The 26,015-nt window shown below is 35.4% G+C and overlaps 2 protein-coding genes across 4 annotated transcripts in view; both read right to left on the bottom strand.

Moving 5' to 3' along the window:
* Positions 1-13,204, bottom strand: part of LOC117103982 (sodium bicarbonate cotransporter 3-like) — a 28,347-nt gene extending 15,143 nt beyond the window's left edge. For 2 of the 3 annotated variants that reach the window (XM_033244635.1, XM_033244634.1), the window contains exons 1-2: positions 13,137-13,204; positions 10,580-10,955 (exon numbers count right to left, since the gene is read on the bottom strand). In XM_033244635.1, the coding sequence (XP_033100526.1) occupies positions 10,580-10,627 (48 nt within the window). In that variant the 5' untranslated portion in view covers positions 10,628-10,955; positions 13,137-13,204. Of the gene's footprint in view, positions 1-7,937; positions 8,058-10,579; positions 10,956-13,136 lie in introns of those variants that run through there. The other variant, XM_033244636.1, reaches the window with a different exon arrangement.
* Positions 13,205-18,662: 5,458 nt separating this feature from the next.
* Positions 18,663-22,979, bottom strand: LOC117103979 (ubiquitin-conjugating enzyme E2 G2). The gene is made up of 5 exons (XM_033244630.1): positions 22,773-22,979; positions 21,773-21,854; positions 20,419-20,537; positions 19,888-20,028; positions 18,663-19,425 (listed from the first exon to the last, which is right to left on the bottom strand). The coding sequence occupies exons 1-5, from the start codon at positions 22,813-22,815 to the stop codon at positions 19,313-19,315; spliced, it is 498 nt and encodes a 165-aa protein (XP_033100521.1). The 5' UTR covers positions 22,816-22,979; the 3' UTR covers positions 18,663-19,312.
* Between the last annotated feature and the right edge of the window lie 3,036 nt (positions 22,980-26,015).

The following is a 26,015-nucleotide window of genomic DNA, read 5'->3' as shown; positions in this document are numbered from 1 at the left end:
AACAATGGGTATAATATATATAATAATAAACTGACAAGGACATATTGATTGGTAAGTGGTAAAATATCCCAAAAAGTTCAAATATAGTACATTGTATTGCGAAGGAGGACAGTATCAAATACTTTTTTAGAGATCTCTGTGATCTCTAAAATTAAAATTTTTATTATGCGATTCATTTTATTTAATGTGCGGTTTTTACCGTTCTCTTTTTCTGGTACTTTGTCCATTGTGTGACTTTTGTACAGTACAGTATATCAATGTGTTATGATATTTTATGTTAAACAGTTTTTGTAACTTGACGCAATTCAGTGTCAATGTTTTATGAATAAACCATAATGAATGAATGGCTGGTCCTCATGTCACATGGTAATCACATCATCTTTCCTGATTCAACCAGTCAATGTCTTGATAAATATTCAGAAAAACCTAATAATCTGATCATAGATATATTAAAAATATTCATTAAAATTAATGAATGCACATCAGACCTAATCACAACACCGAGGGCTTAAAGAATGACAGCATTTTAAAAGAATGAATGTTTTTAGTGTCTAGAAAAATTAACTTGTCAGTACTAACATCAAAGCCAATCACTGAATTGACATGTTATCGTGTTTATATTTCCATCAGGATGAATCTAAGCTTGGCATATAGTTATCATAAAATGTTGAACTATTATTTTTATAAATTTGTCATGTTCATTTAATATACTGTAATCAATCTATTTAGAGCCAACTACATGATTTAGCTTTAGAAATTAAACACTGTGCATGTGCATGATCTGGATAAATATGAACTTCAAAATAATAGATTTACCACTTCAAATTGTTCAAGTGGTCATAGGTAGAGTAAGCATTGACTATAACACTGAAAGCTCAGAATGTTATACTTTGCTTCAGCAAGGATGTGGACTTAACTGTTGTCTGGCTGCTTGTGAAGCAATATCCACTTGTTGGAAATTGGTCATGAAGTTTGGTAATACTGTACATGTGCCATATCAATTTACTAACAACCAATCACAGGGATGGAAACCTCATGCTATTTACATTTCAATATGGATGAATGTCGGACTTATACTATGTCATAATATTTATTTGGAATTATGTTTTCAAAAATCAGCAGCAAATGCTCTACAGTAGTGATATGATTTGATTTGAATTTATTTGGTTCCACTTTAAAATACATAAAAATACAATATATAAAATCATTAAAAAGCAGTCACAAAACAACAATTCAAACAGCACCATGTAAAAGTTATAAAGAGATAAAAAAATTGAAAGAAAGTGAAACCTGGGATAAACCATAAAGTGGAGAAACCCACTTATTTCCAATGGGGTCCCAAAGTGGGTGGTGCATTATTACCAGTGTTCTCCCCAGGCCCTTGAAGCCTCACGGTGCACCGTGACGCTCCCAAGCTGGCCGTGATGCTTGATGCGTCTTCCGTGACGCTTTAAACTATCGTCAATAAAATAATTCAAAATAAACAATGCTGTCCTTGTATCCTAGCTTGAAGAAGAGTGAGTGTGAAAATATTTTTAAACACAAAACAATGCTATCTTACGATGTTGGTTTATCAGCCCATGTTCATGCTTGATCTTTTTGCGTTCATTTTTGCGTTATCTTTACCTCGAGAAATGTCAATTTCATTTCAAAACACGAGCGTTAGCTTGATTCACACAAACTGTTTGCTTCAAAACTGCCCATGCATGTCAATGCGCATGCCCAGAACGATCTATCTGGATTTTCCTCTCACCACATGTACTTCTCTTGACAGCGAAGTCACAATGCGATCATGTTTGTGTTTAAAAAATTACGCCTAGGCAATAGGCCCTATGTTGAATTTGGTACCATGATGCTTAACCCTCATCCTGGGGAGAACACTGATTATTACACAATAAAGTAACAATAAAACATTGACACCATGGAAGAATGTGGGATACTATGTTATACTACTTTATTTGGAATTATTATTTCACAAATCCTGGGGTCCAAAGTTTGTAGAAGTAATTTCCAGAAGACCTGTGGTGGTGGGTCGAAGGGTGGGGTAGGGGTGGTGGGCAAGGAGGGACTTTTACACATGGAGGGTCTAGACCACTTCAGGCCCACCATGGTTTGAGCAGAGGTAAGAAAATTCATGATTTTGGCTTTTCTCTGACTTTCTACCCTATTTAAAAAAAAAATAATATTGAAACATTTAGGGGCCCAGGTCAGCTTCCTCCTCCCCCTTGAAACTGCCACCGATCAGGTTAATGATCTTTTTTAAACACATTTAATTTTATTTTGCTGCACATAGTGATAGCCATCTGCACTGACTTCCGTGAGAAAAGTGATAAAGCATTGAAAACGTGCAAAAATTATGAATTGCGGAGATGTTAATTTCCAGAAGATTCTAGCTTGCTTGCGGGAGTATGGGAGGCCGTCCCGATTTCCGGGAGACTTGGGACCCCTGCAAATCAGCTCAGCAAATGCTCTACAGTAGGCCTAGTGGATGGTGTATTATTATACAATAAAGCAACAACAAAACATTGACAAATGAACCATAACTTAATATCAAACCATTATATTAAACAAGAATAATAATAGTAAAAAATGTGTTAACTACCATTTTAAAATATAGCAGACGACTACTCATGAGTATGAGAAATATAGTAATTACAGGTAGTATGTCAAATATATTAGCAAGACCTACATGTGTAATTCTCTTTCAGTGATCATAAGTTGATCGGATTCTCGTTTTCAGTAGGAAGTTGGCATCACAGAGCAAGGTGCATTGAGACTTTAAATGACATATTGTCTACATTATTGATAACTTGGCACAATTTTCTCTGGGTCATGTACCACTATATTGATCCAGACAATATCTGTTGCGGATCAATGCTATAAATAGAGGATTTGAAATGCCTTGCAATTCAGTAAACTGGAGTTAACTATACAAGTTTTATGACTGTTTGGTGTTGGGTGGAATTCATAAGCACTGTCTGTTACAGTACATTCAGTTTGTGTCTAAACATAGCTTAACTGCTATGTGTCTTTAAAGAAGGCAAATATTATATACCTCCTACAGTACGGATAATTATTATTCAAATACAAGAGGTTGAGCAAGTATTGAAGTGATATTTATTGGAAACAACACTGTGTAAATAAATTCTTACAGGAGTTTACTACAGACACCAAATTTTAAGCCTTAGATTAGAATGCAATGACTAATACACCAGTTTATTTTTAGGATTAAAGATGATTTGTGCAATTAAGTAAAAGTGGAGCTCTAGCAAGGTTGTTAAGATGCTTGGCTTCCAATCCTAGGGTCCTGGGTCCAAATTCTAAACAGGATTTTTTTGTCCTACCTAAAAACAACTCATGTCTCATAGACTTTATTTAAATATTTCCCCCCATTACTTCCACGTTGTAAACGGCGAAAAACTGGCTGTTGAATGAAAACGAAATAAAAATAATATTCGTAAAAATTAATGATCATAAAAATTGATGTGCCTATAAAATGTACGAAGTTCGGCATGTGTCTCGAAGGCCAAGTTACTGTAGTTATAAAACATGTGCAGAGTTGATTACTGTACTCACCTATTTCAAAAAGTATAAAGTGTTAACTTTATAAAGAAACAGTAAGCAGCAATTTGAATGAAAATGATGATAGTAAATTAGCCTGAAACCAGTTATATTCAACGAGTAGGAGTCACTTCTAATCCACCTCGTGGAATAGTGGTCTTTAGCTCAGGTGCACACACAAGCGTACACAACAGCTAATTTACTATGATGAACAAATTAGGTCATTGATATACTTAGTCAGTTTATACTGTACCTCCATGGTCAAAGGGAGAAGGCACGATAACTGAAGCTCCGTGTTAATTTTTTAATAACTCGTTTGATATTCCACGAACATACAAAACAAATTTGCCCTTCTTTGTCTTTAGTACACTACTGTCACGAATAAAATGACAATAAACCTAAATTAGCATACTGTACATGCCACATATTGAACAGACAAAAATTAGTTGTCTGACAAAATTAGAGCAAAAATCCTAAATATACATTGATCAGCTTTGGACATTTGAAATTCAAGTGGCTCTTTGGAGATCAATGCATTAAGCTCTTAGCCTTGTGAACCCAATTTACACAAAAAAAAAAATGATTTGAATTTAAGTTAACAAAAGGTATACTTGTCAAACATAAATTCTAGCAAGAACATATCACAACATTTAAATCTTGAAGCAAAAAACAAAATAATTATACTTCGAATTACAAATCAATCTGAATCAATCAATGATCATTCAATAAAAAAATTATCGGATAATTACATGAAATAAGGTGAAGAAGGTGAAGTTGACACCAGAGCCGACAGAGTGTATGCCTCTTTCCATGATGTTTAGGTCAGTCAGACTGTGCAATTCTGCACAAGTACATTTACCTTCCTAGAATAATGACCTACTGTACTACAGTATTATTAAATACAACCCAATCTCAAAAATCAGTCCGAACCATAACCCTAGCACCAAACTACTTCCACATCAGATAAATATCCAATTAAATTCTGGGTCAATCGATTCTAATGACTTAAAATTATCTAATACTCATCATATTTAAATCAATCTAGGCATATTAAAATTTGGGGTTCCCCTCTTTAATGATAACATTGTATTTTAAATACTGTAGCACTAGAATTCTGAAGCTTAAAGATAACAACTAGAACAAACCAATCAATCATAATTATTACAGCATTAAAAACACCCATAAACTTATTTCAATTTCAAGGTTCAAAGAAAATCAAAACCATTTTAACTGGCAACTAATTAGTGATTTTATCCATATTTGAAAATTTTGCTCATAAAAGTTATTACAGTATTACGTACGTTAAGTACAATAGGTGAGAGGGGAAGAGGTTTGGCATAGTGGAAATAGTTTGGTTTCCCAACCTCAAGGTTGGGGTTTCAATCCTTCGCTATACATTTCACTTGTGTCCTTTAGCAAGGTACTTTATTTACATTTCTGAGTCTACCCAGAGGTCACGGAACTAGGGGGTGCTGCGTTATGGAGAGTAATGTGTGACCGGAAATGGTCTGCCAGTTAGTTGTTACCATGCGCCAGTGATGTTGGAGTACAGCAAGATGAAACTATTTATGTAATGCATGAATAAATTTTGGGGTTTGTCGGGTAGTGAAATGATTATTGTATGATTTAAGTGCTCCCTCCATGGTGTAAGCTAAATTACGGTGATGAATTAGCGAAGATATGGAGACAATTATTTCGAAGTTCCCTCTTTCCAAGAGAAGATGCAAATGTTTTGTAAAAATGAGTATGCCGCGGTACTCATTTTCACAAAGGAATACACACAGCTGGTTAGCTAACACTATGCAAATGTTACATGAACACCTGGGAAGGACGGTGCAATCACATTCTGTTTCTTAGCAAACATCTGTACTGTAGCATGGGGGGGGGGGCTAGCTTACTGATGTACTGCGTATAGCGGGGGACGATGAGGCATAATAAGACTACAGTAGGCCTAGGCCTAAGTAGACAGTGCAATTATATGTGATAGAAAGTACACTTTCGAAAGAAATAAATTAAAATAAGAAAAAAAAAATAACTAGGGCCTAAGAATAATTCAGTTGTAGACGTACCTTGTTTAAGTATTATAAGCTAACTATGCGGCTCTTGTAGCCCTACAGTAGCTATGCAAGGCATTCATGTGCAAAGCAGTGGTGTTTGTTTATCCATGAAAAAAGCACGCCGGGAAAGTTTGCCTTACCAGGAAAAAGTGACGTAATCTAGCTTATGACGTATGCATGCTAACTATAGCGCGAGTGTGACGTCACCAAAAAATAAAAATTTTCTATTATAACCAAAATATTAATAACTACAAGGTTTGTGGGCATAAATTCCCTTAATACGAATTAAGGGAAGCACCATCTCCTTGCCATACAAATTACAGCTCCCACTGACGTCTCAGTCGAGAAATACGGGTAGCTGAAGTTTTTCTCACAAATCTGACTACGAAACCATATCGAAATTTCACATTCCACTTCTGGCCCTGAGTTGTGATTCGCACACACCGCCGCGTTCCGGGAACCCTGCGTCCAGCTGTATCAATGGAGATGGGACCCAGCGAATTGCTGGGATTAACCTGCGGTGGACTAGTGTCCCACCCAGGTTATCCGCTTCATGCTACAGAAACTGGGGATAAGCTCCAGCCTATGAGCCCAAGTCTCACAAAGGATTTACAAGGATAACTTAAGTATCTAATCCATTCCAATGATGGGAACAAAAATAAATCAAAATCTAATAATAACAAAAGAATTTGTTGACCACTAAAATCTTTCAGTAAAATGGTATGCATGACTGAATCTTGCAGAAAGAATAGCTTTGTTTACCTTAAACTTTACCAAAATGCAAACAATTTTTAGCATTGTCATTGTTCTTTTGTTAAGGTAATCACTAAACCATTTGAAATCAACAAATAATTTCTCACCAAAAAAGAGATATCAGTGAAATATTATTACTGTAGTATATTGTAGGGCAGTGTTCCTCAAATTTTTTTAAAAAACAGGCAACTCAGATGATAAATTCAGACAGGAGGTGACAACATTTGTACATTTGTATTATTTGTAATAATCAATACAGTTACTATCCATGCCTGTTTAATGTCTAAAAATAGATTTTGCCAATGATGTAGTAAATTAAAGCCAGAGGAAAATACATTTTTTTATATGTTGTAGGCCTACTACTGATTTTTCTGACACAAATCATTCTTGATACAGATTTTTGAAATTAAATTTTTTAAATATTATCCTAATATCCTAAGCCTCATAAAGAGACTTAGTTTATAAAGCATCATTCTCCTCCTGTAAGTGGCAAGTGTACTTGCTGTTGGATGTGAAGGGGAAAAAAAGGTTGACTTGGATGTCAGAAATAAGAAAGCAATTAAAAGAAATTGGAATCAACTATAATGAGGCAAAACAAAAAGCTATGGATCGGGGGCCCTGGTTGGAGATCGTTACAAACCAGAGGCACCAGTATGGGCTGTAAAGCCCGATCCTGCAACAAAAAAAAGAACAGCAACTGATGATGATGATAATTTTGCCCTCTGTGTTTTAAATTGCCAATATTACGCCATTCTATAGGACCCTTTCAGACAGAAAAGCATATCGCTTTTTTTTTTTGGAACTGTCTCCCTGAAGATGTAGTGACTCTGTGAAATGTTTCAAAGTAAGATTGGATCGATGTGTGGGGTTATAAAGGCCATTGAGGCGGGTGACAGATGACTGGGCCCACAAGACGATCGGGCCCAACTAGTGTGGACGATCAGGCCTACGACAAGACAATCAGGTCCACCACCTAGGCTAGTGTGGACTTTCAGGCCCACTTCTTTTATTCTGATTAATTATTGCATTCCAATATATTTATATAACATATGATTATTTAGTATATTTATTTTGGTTTGGTTTAGTTTGGATCGGGCTCAATTTAAAAAACAAAGGGGCCCAATCGTCCTGGACCCGCTTGTTTGTTTCTTCTTAGGCTAGCTGGGCCTAGGCTAGTTTAGTAGCAGTAGTAGTACTGTATTGTAAAAACGATTAAAATACCACAAAACAGCACATTTAAAAATACTTTTCGGCCGCCTACTTTTCTTGGTGAATACTGTAGGAAACACTGGCCTACTGGAGACATAGGCTAGGCCTAGGCTAATTCTTTGTTTGGGAGACGCGTCACACTTCAGAGAGATCAACGACGGTGTTCGGCATGGATGGACGGTGGATAGAACCCCATCGGCTAGGCTAGTAGGCTAGGCTACGCACGCTGTTGAATTACCCATTAAATTAACTGCGTTATACATTTTACAATATAAAGTTAACGTCTAGACCTATGTATAGTATACTATCAACAAACTAACTAATGTGTTGAATATTGGAATAAAATAAAATCATTACCTCTATTCTAAAATATGTTCCTCCCTCTAAAACGATTGATTTTTTAAGGTTTCCAGACGGACAACCAAAATATAGAGAGGACAACCAGAGTCAAAAGCATTTTAAAACTCACAACCGTCATTGTGGAATCCATAATAATGTGAGTGAAATGGTGTCCTAAAACCTAGTTGGTGGTCTATCAGTTTCGAGAATCTTTATAAATTGAAAATTTTTACATGTGTGTATATAAATTATTTATGATTCTAGAAAAAATGTATTGAACTGTCTTATTTTATTGTATTTTTTTGCCTTGATCATTAACACACCTGAATTAAAAATGAATTATTCCACACTCAACGTTGTGAACCGCAATGCGTGTAGTTACAGCTGATTGTCACACATCGTTCATGTGGTTTGCTTTGATTTCGTGGATAGTTCTTTCCGGGTTCAATTTCTTTTGTAGTTTATTTTTTGTTTATCTCTTGCATGGCCGGCGGAAGCGGGGGGGGGGGGCCGCCCCCCCCCCCCCCCCGTCGGGGAGAAAAATCACAATTCGTTGGGGAGAAAAAAAAATTATATGTATTTAGTACATATTAGTAGACTCTAAAATCGATTAAATAAGCCTTTGAAACCCCTAAATTGTCAAAATTTTCGACCACGTCCACCTTGCTTTCGTCGGGGTAAACTGACCCCTCGTCGGGGCACTGCCCCCCCCCCCCTCCCTCGTCGGGGACCACGGCTCTCCCGTCGGTTAAATCCTGGCGCCACCCCTGATTATTATTTCTTATATTTATTTTTATTAATATTATTATTATTATCAAGTCATAAATTACTAACCGGGAAAATTATTACCTTTGCCGCCACCCCCCTGACCTAAGACCCCTGTTACGCGCCTGCTTATAAGTGGGCCCCCCCACTTTGAAAAACGTTCCGCCGGCCCTGGTCTTGTTTTAATTTCTTCCTCTGTTCTCTCTCAAAACTAATTAAGTTTCATTATGAATAATCTGATTTCCTATTCCTAATATTTTTATTTTATTGTACTCTTGATGGAGTGAATTAAAGGGAGCGGTTCAGAGAGACATTTGAGTTCCTATCCGGTAACAAATCCAGTACAGTATACAGTATGACGTGTGCTCAAAACATATGTTAACACAAAGATAGGAACCTTCATGGCTATTAATGAGACACCAGCATGATGAATGGCTACTGTACAGTAATTATACATCTTTTACACCCACACCATTGCGCGTGGGAAGACCCTGACGTCATACACGCAGTGCCGCGCGTGCTACTCAACAGATCCGAATTGAATGCAGCTTTACACTGATTGACAGTGATTACAAGTGATTGTTACAAATACAATACAGGTAATCGTTTAATTTACTGTGTGGTGGCAGTATGCACGTACAGATAACCAGCGCCGGGGTCTTTCCGCTAAGCCCCGCCCCTTGGATATACTGGTCCCATATAATAGCGAAAGGGTAAATCACATGTGCCCCGTTGGCGTGTGGGGGTTGTGGCGGGGAAAGCGCATATTTATAGCCCTGTTCTAATTGGTCAGTATGTTTGGCACTATGGAAAGTTCTATCTCGCTCAAAAGCACTATCGTTATCATTTTCATCATCATTATCATGCTTAGAATAAACCGAACTGAATAGATCCTTCCGTCAAGGCCTCTATATTGTCACCGGTCTTTGGCCCCACTTAAAAACACATTTTTATACAAACCAAATAATATGATGGAGTCACTCTAGAGCGCTACCGGTACATTTTAATGCGCCCCTGAATAACGCAATACTTACACCACAGACCAAACTGTGTGGGACAATATCAGGGTGGACCCACTTTTAAATTCAAATAATGTGGACCTATTATCTTAAAAGTTGTCCCATTTTACTCAAAAGTATGAATAATCTGAACCCATTTAAAAATTGACCCATTTTACGCAAAATATGAGATAGGCTATGTGGACCCATTTTCTTAAAGGTTGACCCATTTTACATAAAATATGATAAACCTGGACCCATTTTTAAAATGTGGGCCCATTCTTTGTGCCAATAGAAAAATTGTGTGGGACTGTCCCAATAGCTGACTACGGCATTGCTCGTATAAGAATGTGGACCTTCATGATTTAATTCTGAGAGGCTCGTTAAGCTAGGCTAGGCCTATGTGAAACCATATAGGCCTATCCATGGTGAAACTAAACATTAAACGTTGCCAACTACATAATTTCTTGATGAATAAAATCTATAGAATAGGCCTACCACCGGCGTAATAATCACTCCCTCCACCACCGGCCCTCCGAGTAAGGCCTCAGGTCGGGTGAATTCGGTGTATCCCACAGACCAAATTTGATAAACTAAGCTAAAAATCTTTACTTTGTCCCAGGAATCACGTTTCTAGGATTTCGACCCCGGGGTTCAAGTCCTGGGGGCTAGGGGATGAATCATCACCGTTAATTTATTTTTAAGGTGCCAGTTTACACGGGCCCGACTTGAAAAAACCGATACTAATTCAAATAGGTTTTTCATATGTAGACTGTTAATTTCAAATTGTAATTTGCAACTCAACCGTATTGTTGAAGTGTTGTGCATTTCCTAAACTTAATAGAAGAGGCCAAATAGTAAGATTAATATATTATAAAAAAATAATTTTAAACTTACCTTCTTCATAATGGACGTTGGCCGAGTTGGTTTTCTGTTTTCAGCCATTTTGCATCAGTAAAGTAGAGCTCTAGTATTACAGTATCAGATTAGATAATGTTCACAAGTTGCACGTTAAGTTATTCTGTTACTCTGATCAACATAACGTAGATAGACGGTATCAACATTAACATACATATACCTTATACCGTGTCTGATTATAGGAACGTCGGTGAAAGCTAAGCGCACATTGGATGTAACATAAATGACACGACCTTTATAAAATAAAGGTTACATCATTCGCATCGTTAGTATACTCCTCGATGGTCATCTCAATGGGCCTACTTTTGTAGTTGACATCTGCTTCTATCTACCGTGCCTTTAAATCCATTTCAGTCTGTAAGGTTTAAATAAAATGTAAAAACCTGGATGTGCTCGATATTAGAATGTGGCGAATCGTGACGTAATATCGATTGATAACAATATTTATAAAATGAGCCTATATGGAAAATTCCAATAGGCCTACTTCATCTTTAAATAGCACGGAGCATGTAATTAATAACACAAAACGGCTTTCGACTTTTTTTTTTATAATATCTTTTAAATAACATTAAGACCCAATGATATTTCGTATGATAGTAAGTCGAATTGGAATCAGTCATATGGTTTGATGTTAACTATACGCAATGATTCGAATGGTTTGAGTCAAAATATAGGCCTGAATGCCAGGTGCAAACATTAAATGTAAAACACATGGAGGCAAAAATATTCTTAACATTTGTAGTGGTTTTCATCTCGCTAAATAACCTGGAGGTCGTGGTTTCGATTCCCACCAGAATCATTTAAAACAAATTCTATTAATGGCTAGTATATGGGGACGTACTGGGTATTCGGTACGATAACACGCCAGGTAGAGCAAATAATCACTCATATTATATTTAATGACGCAAACTTACATCTCAATAGCATTTGGTTTTCATCTTGCTAGGTAACTTGGAGATCGTGGGTTCGATTCCCACCTGAACCTTTTTTTTATTTGTATTATTGTGTAGTAGGCCTATTTCAGACTCAGATTCACAGACACTATTTGGGTACGTACTGAGTATTTGGTACGATAACACGTCAGGCAGGGCAAATAACCACTTCTATGACATTTCATTTCCCATAGGCAAACTCTGGCATGATGCGTATTAGGTCAGTCAGTGGTGGAGCCAGGGTTTCTCTGACAGGGGTAGCGCAAGGAAGTTAGAAATATCCTAGGTAGGGGAGAAGCATGATTTTTGGGCTGGGGACATGGTGAAGACCCATTCCCCATGAAAGCAATCTCACTAGTTTCTTCTAAGTCGATTCGGGAAAGATTTGTCGGAGAAGGGCTGAGTGTTGCATCTCCGACGGAGGGCCTCATTCCCTCGATCCATCAACAACTGACGCCACAATACATGAATAACAAATTATTATATGTACTATTACAATCGATATCATTATCACTATTATAATTATCATTATTCATTATCGTCATTTACAATATCATTATCAAAACTTACAATATCATTATCATTGCTATTATTATTAAAATTATTATTATTATATTAATGTTATTATTATTATTATTATTGTGATTATTATTATTATTACTATTATTATTATTATTATTATTATTATTATTATTATTATTATTATTATTATTATTATTATTAGAATATGCCAAAGGGAAATGCGTGAGTATTATCAGTAGGCCTACCGGTATGACATTGTTCCATGTGGTTTGAAAGTGGTAATTATTGTGTCTCATGGGTAACGTAAATTAGACCTATATGATGGTGGTTAAATCATACAATTGATAACGGTTAATGCGCCATATATAGATTGTACATACCGATATAAATCGGATATGTTCTATTATGTAACTGTTGGGTAATCGTGCCATTATTATGTAAAGGGTAAATGATATTTCCTATTTGTGTCTTGGGTAAATTTAAGTGTTAAATACGGAATATGTGCCAAGGGTAAAACGATAAATGATGGTGTCATGGGTAATTGTGTCATAGGTAATTGTGCTATTGATAAAACATGGGAGTTGTCAAATCCCTGATTAAACATTTCATTATTGTAAATGTGTCCATGTGTCGCGGTATCGCGGTACAGCTGCATTCACATCGGCACCAAACCGAAAATCGAACCACGTTTCCAATACGTTAGCCAGCGTCCATTCTTCTGACATACTGATCTGATTTTCTGATCGGTTCGTTCGATGGCTATTCGATCCGAAAATTGGGATTCGGAATGTAAATTAATATGGCATCCGCAATGGCGTAATGCCTGTGCTCTCTTGCGCAGGTCCTCGATGTTGCACCCTGATTCAAAGGGGCTTTGCTGATATATAACAGCATAATGTGTGTATGACATCGACTATAGGACATCCAGTAGTGGATTAAAGGGGAAGGGTCCTGTCGGCCCGAGTCCCCTAAATTTTTGTTTAATGGAGATAAAAAAAAAATTATTGGCCTATTCACATTTTAAGCTTGTGAGGTACACTTCCGGCAATCTATAGAGCTGCAATAATCAAAAATTCTCTTACCTCAGACCCAACCAATTAGACAGGACTTATAAAATGCTAGAACGCCTGAGCTTCCAGGGGCCCACAATCGAACCTTTGGACTACAGCCCAAGACTTCCTTATTTACCAATGCCCGATAGCAATTTGTTTGCGGCCCGCGAAAATTATTTAAAAAAAACCCTACGCGTGCGGCCCTTCAAGCAACATTGACTAGAGAACACCTTATTTTTTTTACGGCCAGACACCGATCATATGTAAAAAGTGACATTAAAACTGAGAACAAAGTGGTGTGAAAGCAGTGCTTGGAGGTTTTTGGAAGGTCACTGGAAATATCAAAGGTTGGGTGCGGCCCTCGGCAAAAACAAAACCCAATATATACCTTATATACCTCCTTATCTCAAAGCAGACATATAGTCTATGAATTTGAACTTAGTAAACGGTTCACATATTACACTTTACTTCAGCTTACGAGCTGATATGCTAACATATTTTTTTTCTGCTGCAGCTTCGACAAAATCACTTTTTGGAGTCAGAATTAATTCCATTCTACTTTTCTGCCTTGTTGGCAAATAATATTACTATGAATATTTCGGAGAAAGGTCGATGCATTCTGTGCAAGGTCATTTTCATTTTAAAGTAATTTAGCAAGAGGACGCTAAATACTATTCCCATCTACAAATAAACGACGCAACTTCACATTAATTCATTGAGCTCTTAAAGTTCTATAACATAGGCCTACTTAAAAATCAAGTGGTCCACCGATTATATTTAGATAATGATGATGATGATGTTCGAATAAAGAACGAAATATTGAATCATGGCTTCTCTTAGCCTTTTTGGAGTCTACATGATATTATATAGGCCTACTTCTTGCTTTCGTATATTAATTTTTTTATTTTATTTATAAAACATAATTATGTACGCAATGCCGTGCCAGGTATTGGGATAGTTCGAACAATCTCACACAATTTGTCTAATGGGTCCACAAAGAATGGGTCCACATTTTTAAAAATGTTTCCAAATTATGTAATTTTATGCATGAAATGTGTCCACTTTTTGAAAACTGGGTCTAGATTACTCATATTTAGCTTAAAATAGGTAAAATTTAAGAAAATGGGTCCAGATTATTCATATTTTTGCATAAAATTAGTCCACATTGTTTGAATTTATGCGTAAAGTGGGTCCATCATGATATTGTCCCGCACTGTTAGAAAATCCTGGCTACGGCATTGTATGTACGTACATTCCAAATTATTCTAACAGTAAAATTATCTTGTATTTTATCATGGGTAGATGGTGTGTGGGCAGCAATGGTTGATGGATAAAGATAAAATTATAGTGGTCTCCTCGAAAACTTATTCGTAGGTGCCACAAATATATAATGGTTAAAAAACAGCCTTGTAACTTCCTAGCCAGTGGGGATAGAAGAGGGTGGGAATATGCACACTATGGGAGATTGCTCCCCTTTGTTATACGCAACTGCTCTTTTACCAGATATAAGGTGTCTGTTCAATGAATTTATAGGCCTAGGGATGCCTCAGTGACGTGTCTAGGTGTAATTAAAATGGGGTGAGTCCTGATGGGGCGGGAAGGTGAAGTGGAAGAGATTAAAATTGAGGGGAGCTAACTGGTAAAAAAAAAAAATACGGATGACGTGATTTCTAACTCATGAGTGTAATTTTCCTTGCTTCGAGAATGTCCAGTTGAGGATCAGGGTGAGGGCGAGCTTGCATTGTATTTTATTGGATATGATAAGTGTGTAATTTCCAGTGGGGTTCATCTGGTGGTGAAAATGGGCAGCGTATACTGGGAAACAGACTTACTCCTTATCATGGGCCATAATTTTAGATGGGACCACCAGCTTAAACATCTCTAAAAGAACGTGCGCTATTGAAACCTGCATTGTCCATATGAAGACCAAGTTCATGTTCAACAATCACGCGGTTTAGCACACACTCAGTGGCTACCATCAGTTTAACCCATTGTGCCAAGTTGTAAATGATATTTTTTGCATTTCTGTATATTTAAACATAAATAGTGCATCAACCAGAGTTCATCTTATAACAACAAATTCCATAAACAATAATAAAACAAAGGATGCAACAGCTGTAGGATACTTCACGCAAACTGCGTGTTTGTTTATTATGGATGAATCTATTAACTGGTTAATATGAGCTCCATGCTATTATCAACAATCATAAGGACATTCCACACACAAAAAAATGTCTCGATGATTAAAGATATACAGTACTCTAAAATATAAAACAAATCCTCTCAAAAATTCTTTAAAAAAACAAAACACACAATTAACTAATTATTTATATGATCATAAAATTTATCAATTTCCAACGAAATACTTGCAAAAATAGTTTTCACTGATTCAAAGATTTTACCATGGGAAAAAAAAGCGCCAGAAAATTTAAGGCTCTATGTAGAAGATTTGAAGTGATATTATCTATACATCTGTTAAATTGGTGATGGAAACATTTTATTATTGTTTTTAACTGAAAAAGTTTTACTTTGAAAATGGCCCTGTTGGAAAGAGACTTAATTTCAAATCAAAATTTATGCATTAATCTGAACTACGTGTACATCCATCGTCATTTACATGCAGGTGCCATTCTCAGTTATCTATAGGTGCCAGAGAAATAAAATTTCGTACCTCAGCACTAACAGTCCCAGCCATGATGGGCTGAGGCCCAAAATTCACTCCCGGGCCACTTCTATTTTGAATTCCTGGATCCACCACTGAATTCATTGGGCACATATATGACATAATAAGTTACATAAATACTAAGCAAATTAAATATAGATTAATATTCTACATCTGGTGTGATAGCTCATCACAGACTATAAGACTTGAGTTTAACAATAGAGCTTTGTTTTGATTGACACTATATCCAATTATTTATTATTAACAATATATTGTGAGAGTGGTCCATTCATCCATGGGACTCTCACGGGCAAAGAAAAACAACAGAAAAATTCGTGTACAATTCACTGCCTGCAAAAATTATTGGTCGTTTCGACGAGGAACTATTGTTATATATATATATACAAATATATATATATATATATATATATATATATATATATATTGTATCTCTACTGAGATCCAGCCATTGTTTCCCACAGATAAGAGACAGGCTTTATATTTTAGTTTCACTGTTCCCTGGTAATATAATATATAGTATAACAGTATAGTATAAAATATAAAATATATGTATATCGTATATTATACTATATATAGTACTAAATTATACCAAAAGAATTAATTAGTTTGACATATTCACTTGCTGCTTCCATCTCAATATTTTCTGTTATATTTTCCCGTTGTATTCAATTATTATTTACTAATATAGCATACAATAATAGTAGCCACTTTATATTCCTCTACTTTGGCATGAGTAGCTCAGACTTATTACCAGTTAAAAAAAAAAAAAAAAAAAAATTCAACCCCCTCCTACGTTTTGTCTAAAATTCTGGAGGATGTATTTTTTTATTTGGCCTGATTTCTACATAAACACATCTTATTACAAAGAGCTGCTTAAAGATAGAAGAAGTATTTAGATATAAAAAAAAAGTATACAGTATTTTGATTTAATAGACAGCTATGCCATAAGTATATTACTTTCTTGGTCTTTAATCGTTATAAAAACATGAACATGGAAGTCCTATTACAAATTTAAATTTGCAAATTATATCATATTTTCTTAAATAGGTAATGTTTATGCTACATTTTCCTACCTTCTTTGTAAAATGTACCATATTTTCTTAAAATTAGTAGCATCATAAAAGAAAATTAATATTAATAGGCTCTTTGTTGAGGACATTTCTCACCAATGCATTATACATGAGAATTTATACTCAATTTAGAATACTAATAATACTGTAATTTACAAATAAACATAAAAAATTATTTATGCATTGTAAATTATTAGGCCTAGTTCAGACTAGGTGGATAAACCCGGCTCAACTCACTGGGGTTATCCACCTATCTCAAGCCGGGCTGTGTTCCTATAGTAACTAGGCCTAACATGTTTAACTTTTCTAAGCCGGGCTTAATTCGTTGCGGGGGGTCTTGCATTGACTTCGGGTAACAAAATGACCAATCAGCCTTCAGTTACGTACGCTGTGAGCGAGCGTACGTTTCGCGAGCAATGTTTTGAAACATGTTTCCTGGTTACGGTTCATTATTATGCAAATTCTTGCGCCTGGCTAACCCCGCTAGTCTGAACACCCGGCAAAGTTAAGCCGGGCTTGACGTTGAGCCGGGCTTAACTCAAGCCTGGCTTATCTGCAAGTCTGAACGTACCAGTAGTTTTAAAAAAAATGTTACATTAATTCAAATAGCACCTTTTTCACGGTTAGAAAATTGCTTTTCAGCCCTGAATATTGGATATAAAATCAGTGATGACAATGTGCAACCACATACTCTACCTCATTTTGACCCTTTCCCACATGACACAATGTTTGCTATGGTAGAACATGTTTTATGAAGTAAAAAATCTAGATGCTTACCGTAGCGATTCGCACTTAAAAGTTCAAACAAATACTACATTTTGTCAAGACACCTTCATACGTGGCATGGCAGTAGAGTCAGTGCTTGAAAATGTTATGAATAGAGTTACAACATTGTGGAGATTTGTCACAGAATACTATGAAATACATCTTCAGTGTCAATTATAATTCCACAAGACATCAGCAGGACAAGAATATGACTTTAATGGGCTTATTTAAATGGTTCATTTCGTTGACTTGGATTTTACATTGAGTATTATTTTCATTCGACTGGTTCGTAAAATTGACTTTGTTGACAACGAAAATTAATCTAAAACAAAGTGCGTTGATCAGAGTTAAGTTATCCACATGACCAAAACAAACATGGTCGATTAGTCAGTTTAGAAACAACATTTGCGTTAATATAATTTAGATTAGATTTCGGAAGATAAAAATTATAATATTTACCAACATGAAGTCAAAAAATAATTTCATAATAACAGTATTCAAAAACTGGATGAAAACATTATTTTATGAAAACCCATACTGCCACAAGCCGAAGCAATCTTGATTTTGTTTTGTCGAGAATCAAGTTTTCTATTCGACTGGTAGGATTTTACCATTGCACGGTTTAACGAAGAACCACCAGTCGAATACAGCCAATGTGTAGGAGAGGTTTGGCACAACGGTTGCGATTCTGTTTCTCATCCTTAAGGTTGGAGGTTCAATCCCTCGCTGTGCATTTCGCTTGTGTCCTTACACAATGCAATTTACCTATGGTTGTCTGAAAATATATAATGTCTATGCAGATTCTTGTATGATCGGCTATCTCGCAATTCATATTACCATTCATCTTACTAGTGGACCCCCCACTTCCGCCGGCCCTGCTCCACCCAGGTACCTTGTAGGTTCAAACATAATATGCGATTTCAGCTGCAACATTATGGAATTCTCTCTAGGGAGATGAGCATGTGTTCTATATGTGCCTGTGGAAATAATGTTAAGTGTATAGAGGTCTCCACATATATGCACTCATTATTATCATTATTAACAAGATGCATGAAAGATTTAATTAATCACAAGACAATTAAGGCACAATGGGTGACTGTACCAGAAAGTGACAAGATTGTACTAAGATGTCACAATTATTTCACAAGATGCCAATACAGACTTTTTCTAGTAACAATCAACTGGAGTCGCATGATATGAAACCAACCTTGACTGGGTCTTTGTGGCATGTTCAAATCTTGGAATGCCGCAAGTTTTGTGGCCACCACAAAGGAGTACCAGGGAACAAGACACTGTCATTTTGCTAGGGCCTAGGCCTAGGTCAGGTCTAGCCTAGATGACATACAACAACGTTATAACTCTCATAATGCAGCTGCATTAGACCATGAAGTTAATCACAACTAGTTTTTCTTAAAAATAAAAAAAAATTGCTTCAACTTGGTGCTACAGTAACAGTTTTTACTACAGTGGACCATGAACATGTGTATGATAAATTTGCAATTGTAAATAAATGAAAAACCATGCTCTACCAAAGTAAAAATCATGTATCTGATGAAGGGGTATTAGGATTTCTAGCCATGTATTATATAAATTTACCATAAGAAATCATATAAGTACTTTTTCAGACTTTTAAAAATGATAATTGGGAATATTAAAAGAATTTTAAAATATAATTTTTTTTTTAAATGTTATAATCCTAAAGATTTTCTGACAATTTCTTGCGCTACTTCCTCAAACCTTGACCGATCATCTCGCCACATTTTTGATGCATCGACGTTTGCGCCACTTTCATCATTTGGTTCTGCAAAATGAAATCAATAATGTTGTACAAAAATTTACAAAACCATACAATGTTATAATTACATTAATTTTAATTTTGCAAGAAATATATAGTAAAAAAAACCATATTTGATACTAAATGACAAGATATTAAATTGCAGAGAACAAACATTTACTACTCATCTAAATTGTCCCAATAATTTTTTTCATAAACAGTTGCAAATAAAAATATACAGTAGCAATATTTTATACCGAGCCACAACAAAATTGCATTTCAGTTTTTGAATTCACAGAATTTCTTGGCAAATATCACTATCTGCAAATTGATTCGCAAAGTCTAAGACAACTGACCGACATTGAGGGCTTTCCCTAGCCCCTGAAACTACTTTGATTTTTTAAATAGAGAATATTAAGAATACGCCCAATAACGAGGACTTACTTTGTTGTACATTTCAAAATAAAATCAATACAATGCAAGTGTTACCTGCTAACATGCTTACTACAGACAATAAAATCTTTTCAACACTCTGTACAGGGCTCCACCTCTCAGCACTTGTTTCGTAACCCATAGGATCATCGCCAGGTGCATGCAGAATTGAAATACATACTCGACCATCTGCATAAACTGTAAGTGTAAGTAACATTAGGATCAATATCTCAATTACCTCAATTGCAGAGGCTTAGTCTAGTGCTGTTATGTTTAGACTGTTACGCAAATAATTATACAGTATTATATAATAATCAATTTTAAATGCAAGTTTGTATATGCACAATTTTAAGTTACAAAAACAAACATATATTGTTTTAATAGAAATCCTAACCCCAGAACTACACTTTATATCAAAATCATTGATGATGATAATCAAAGGTGATAATAATGGTGGTGAAAATGATGGTGGATAAGAGGATGAGATGATAATAATTAAAATGGTAATGATTTTAAAGATGACAATGATAGTGATGACAATTAGTGATGATGATTGATATGAAGAAGATAAAAATATGATTAACTTACTATTAGGGTGGAACATTTCACAGGTAAACTGCATCTTGGGTGGATTTAAAGGGTAGTCATGAGGGAAATGAATACTGGCTTGAAAAACACCACCCTCAAAACAGGTGCCTTCAGGACCACTAAAAGAAAGAGAAATATACCTCCATAATAATAGTAATTGTTGGTGCTGTATAATTATTTATTCAAAAATTGAATAAAATAACAAATTGGCCTTGTCACACATATAAAACATGGGAATCTTCACAATAAAACATCTACTGTAGTCCGAATAATCGTTTTAAGTAGAAATATGATAATAAAGTATTTCTTAAAGGCTTCTTTCATGGCGAGTATCAATATAACCAACCAATGCATATTTTTAAACTTGGTGTACTGAACTGAGTTTTATGATATTGCTTTTAATAATAATAAAGGTTAAGTATTAAAGCTTATAATAAACATCTTTAGCCATCCATATTTATTCTTGACAATACTTTTAAAAGTTCTTTGACTCTAATGACTGATTGGTGATTGATTGATTAATTGATTCACTGAGTGACTTGAATGGTTGTCTGATTAATTGAAAGAATGTTTGACTGATTAATAGATTGATTGAATGATTTATTGATTCAGTGATTCATTAATTCAGTGACAGAATGGTGATTAAATGACTGATTCATTTATTGATTAATTAATTTATTGACTGACTGGTGATTGAATGACTGATTAATTATTGATTGATTGATTCATTCATTCATTAAGACTTAAGTTGGGCACTCACTGCACCAGACGGTCGTGCACGACAACGTGCGCGCAACAGATCGTTTTCAATGATGATCTGTTCAGACGACCACCGACAATCATCAGAAGGAGTCGCATGGTTTAGCACTCAAAAGAAGCGGAATTGAAATCGTCCTACGATGCAGTGAGTGCACGGCTTAAGAGATTGGTGAAGGAATAACTGGTTAACTATTGATTGATTTTTTTTTTATTACTTACAGTAACTGACAGACTGGTGATTGAATGACTGATTAACTATTGATTGGTTGATTGATTGATAAACTGATTTATTGATTGATCCATTTATTAAGAGACTGGTGATGGAATAACAGGTTATCTATTGACTAACAGATTTATTTATTGATTCATTAATTTATTTATTGACAGACTGGTGATTGAATGACTGATTAACTATTGCTTGATTGATTGACTGACTGATTGATTAATTAATTAAGAGATTGGTGATTGAATAATTGGTTAACTATATTAATTGCTTGATTTATTCATTCATACATTAACATACGAGTGACTAAATGACCAATTATCTATTTTGATTGAATGAATAACTGATTACATGCATATAAAAAATACTCACGTTATAAGGGCCTCCCATTCAAAAAAATTATCTTCGTTTTTTGGACCAGCTATAATTCCTTCAGGTGGATTAACAGTAAGTTCTAAAAAAAAGGTTGGAAAAAAGTTAATGGTACTTGTTTTGTGAAGGTAAGCTAGTTTTGTTTTTTTGGTTTTTTTTATAAATACAGTAGGAATTAAAAATGTTCTATAGATGGAGAGTTCGACAAAATCTACAGGCTGATGTTGGTGTATACCTAGGCCTATGTGCGGTGTTGCGCACATCTGCCTTCAGTATTTCGTTCATCCAATCAGAACTTTCTTCGTTCATCCAATCAGAACGTTTTTCCTTAATCTTTATGGACATTTTGCAGTAACATTATTTTCTCAATGATTTGTTGTCTTGTATATTTATCTAATTAATGTCTTTTGAATGTGTTGCTTATTTAATTTTTCAATAATGTAACTGTTTACTTGCTTAATCCAATCATTAAATTTATTGATTGCAATAAAGTTGAATTTGAATAACTACCGGATAAATAGCATGAGTGACTATACAGGGCAGGCCTAGCTACCCTATATAATTAGTATTATTGTATATTTTAGTTATGAAAAATAAGCCTACTGTAGTATGTATGTACTGTTAAATATAAAACCTGCAGTCTAGAATATTATTAATGTTGAAAGTGGCAGAGCATACAATACATAGTATACAATAACTTGATGATAGTCTATCGCGAAGGCAAAGTTAACACAAAAAGCCCTAGGCCTATGGCTAACCAGGCCCCTACGCTTGCACGACGGAGGGCTAGGCTACAGTAGACCTAGCCTATTCCCCTGTCCTGGCAACCTCTTCCCCTCCCTCTCTCTAGTAGCCTCTTTTAGGTAGGCACGATGGGCTAGGCTAGGCTAGCATTAGGCCCCTAGAGTAGTAGTACTACTACTAGTATTATTAGTAGGACTAGTCTAGTTATATAGGTAGTATTTAGTATCTATAAAGTTAACAGTATATTAATAATTACGCCTGTACTCAGCCATGAGTCTCTTCAATGCGTTTCCGGCCATCTTTAATCCAATATATATGTGAACTAAATTATGTCAGCCAGAATATGTCACAGTGTTTAGTTTTCACCAAGTCCGCGAGAGGCTCTCTCTTGCCGTACCACTGTACTTTGATTGAACAGCTGGATCGGCCTAGAAGAGAAGTACGTCACAGGGATACATGAAATCCACGACCCGCCGAGTTTCGTCTTCTTCGCATACACAAAACGACGGAACGCATCTAGTCATCATTCTGGTACCATACGGTAATTTGTATTTTTTTAAATAATAATTATACTGTACGTGTATTAAAACCGTTTAACTTTTAGAGGTTCCAAACATTCTAAACAAAAACTGGATATTGTATTCAAATTTCAAATATTCAACAAATTGAAAAATAAATTTGTGCTCTGTTAGGTAGTAGGCCCGGATGTGACCGAATAGCTATAATTGTTGAAAAAATTGAAGCTTTGTTAAAAATTCAAAAATGACCATAGTAGTAGGCTTAATAAAAAACTAAAAAAAATTAAACTTTAAGCACAGTGATTACTAAAATCTACAATGATTACTAACCAACATGCATGTTGTCAGAAAAAATGAATGAATTAAAGGCGTATAATAGGAGTGTACAATAACAAATTAAGTCCTATTGTAAAGCTAGATAAAATAGATAAATTGTTCACCCTGTTGCCCACCCACTTTAACAATGGTATATTCCAATTGGGTGGTTTATGTCCTGGGTGGTTTATGTCCGAAGCTTTGTTAAAAATTCAAAAATGACCATAGTAGTAGGCTTAATAAATACCTCCACTAACAGTGGCGGATCCAGGATGAAATTTAGGGTGGAGGGAGCCTCACTTGGTGCGATAGCTTACATCTCCATGCGTAGGTATATATATATATATATATATATATTAATTCTGCAAGCAAATTGGTCAAGTGCCTCCCGTTTTGCCACAACATTTTTGAAATTTCAATGCATTAATGTTACGTGCTACTCACTTTTTAAAACTGTTGTGCCCCCGCCCCCATTTGAAAAATTCTGGATCCACCCTTCATCAAACTGCACAATCTCACAACACAAGGACTATTCAGCAAAGACACCCAAAACATTATCTACAAAGACTTCCTTTAGAAAAATAATAGCATGCTAAACATAACATCCACAACGATGATTGCCGTCCTCGACTTCTCATAACATTCAGCAATACATCGCCACCTTTCCCCACTCATCAACACCGTGCGGAGCACGGGGGTTATACTAGTTATATTTATATGTTGACCCGATGATGATGATGATGATGATGATGATGAGGATGATGATGATGATCATGATAACGGCGACGACGATGTTGATGGTAGTAAATTTGATAATGATGATTTAGTTATGATGATGGTGCGATGATGATAGATGATGGCTATTCAATGATGATGTTGATGTTGTTAATTATGATAGCATATCAATTATTTTATTTTATATGCCTATGTACACTACCTGTTTGTTAGTAAATTTCGCCCTCTTGATTCCGAGACCTTTCTAAAAGGTAGGCCTACCATCTAACTACCACCCCACTTTTTTCAGGTTTCGAATTGGGTGGACCTGAAAACCTACAATTTTCATAGTTTATTTGGAAATACGATATTTAGCAATTTGGCTAACAATTAGCAAAATAGAAATTTAATTAGTCAAAACAAAATAAAATACGGAATTACAGCAAGGCAATTCAACAGAAGGACGCACATCTCGGGACATCAAAGGTTATAACTCTGGCATCGACATTCTAGGCGCATGTGCGTCCCTACACGCTGAACGTCACAAAAACCATAGCAACCAGGCCATAAACCGTCAGCGTACGTGACGATTTACCACGCGCGTGTTAGTTGCCATGATAATCGCGCGTCTAATAATATTTTGCACTAACGATTAGACTGAAATATATTCTTCATTTTCAACATTAATTTTACCAAAATTGTGGTGAATTGTCGTTCATGAGACTCACTTCGCAGAAAAAATTAATAAATGTTCTGTATATGCTCAAATGTTCGTTTTCGGCACCTTATGTCAACATTGTCAAAATGACAAATTAATATTACATAAGTACATGAAATTTTATAAAATTCGTAAATTTTAAATTGCTATAACTTTTCATTTTGTTGGTCAATTTTCACAAATCAAATTGCAGTTTATAGAAACATTTAACAAGCTCGCGGTCAAAAAAATCAGATGTAACAGACATTGCAAAGTACCCAAAAATACGGTAATAAAATAAAAACTAACACCATAAAACGAATGGCACGCATAGACTAATAATTGACGGCTGTACTCGCAACAAGTATCGGATTGTCGATGCCACAGTAAAGATCAAAGGACTGTACGCACGCGCTATGTTCGAGCATAGAGAAAATAGTTCTATTTTCTCTATGGTTCGAGAGCGGAGATGTGCGTCCTTCTGTTGAATTGCCTTGATTACAGGCTTAACTCCATTAGCTTCTTGGCTAATTTGGAATGGAAATTTAGCCAAATTCAGTTTTTATTAGGATTTGGCTATTTGGCTAATGACAGCTTTTGTGCAGCAGCGTAGAAAACTATAAGTGTTCACAAATTAAATAACATGAAAACAATTGAAAAATTAAAAGAAAAGAAAATGCGATCCTCATGATTCTTTCCTTTGTCTTCGCCTATATAAATAGTTAAAGCCCCATTCCCGGCAAAATTTCACTAAAAACTGACTTTTTTTAAAGAAAATATTCATTTGCATTACTCCAATTATTACAAATCATGGAAAAATATTGGCATGAATTTTAGTTTACGCAAAAGAATAAAAAAAATGAGAAATACAGACTATTTCTCATAAAATATTACCATTTTCTAGACGAATTCATCGTTACTAGGCAAATTCAGAGGTTGTAGATCGCATCAACTGGAATACTCTCGCTTTTATGTATACTTTTATACATTCAATAAAGAGCGCCCTCTCTAATGAGATTAGTTTTTGTACTTCGTATCTCGCACAATGCGGTCGTTCGATTAAGGCTGAGATATGTTTGTTTAAGTGTCAAAATCTCAGTCAGAATCAGTTTTTTAACAAATTTGAAATAATTCCTATGAAATATTATATTTCAATACTAGCAACGGAAAATATCATGTCGGCCGTTTTTATGTGTGATAACAGAACCCAAATCGAGGTAAGGCTAGGCCTAGCCAGCAGCGTTGGATAGGCTAA

This window comes from Anneissia japonica, unplaced genomic scaffold (assembly GCF_011630105.1).
Source record: "Anneissia japonica isolate Jap-2015-1 unplaced genomic scaffold, ASM1163010v1 scaffold342_len425065_cov216, whole genome shotgun sequence".
NCBI lineage: Eukaryota > Metazoa > Echinodermata > Crinoidea > Comatulida > Comatulidae > Anneissia > Anneissia japonica.
Note: the sequence above shows the minus strand (reverse complement) of the source record. Positions and strands in the feature narration are given on the sequence as shown.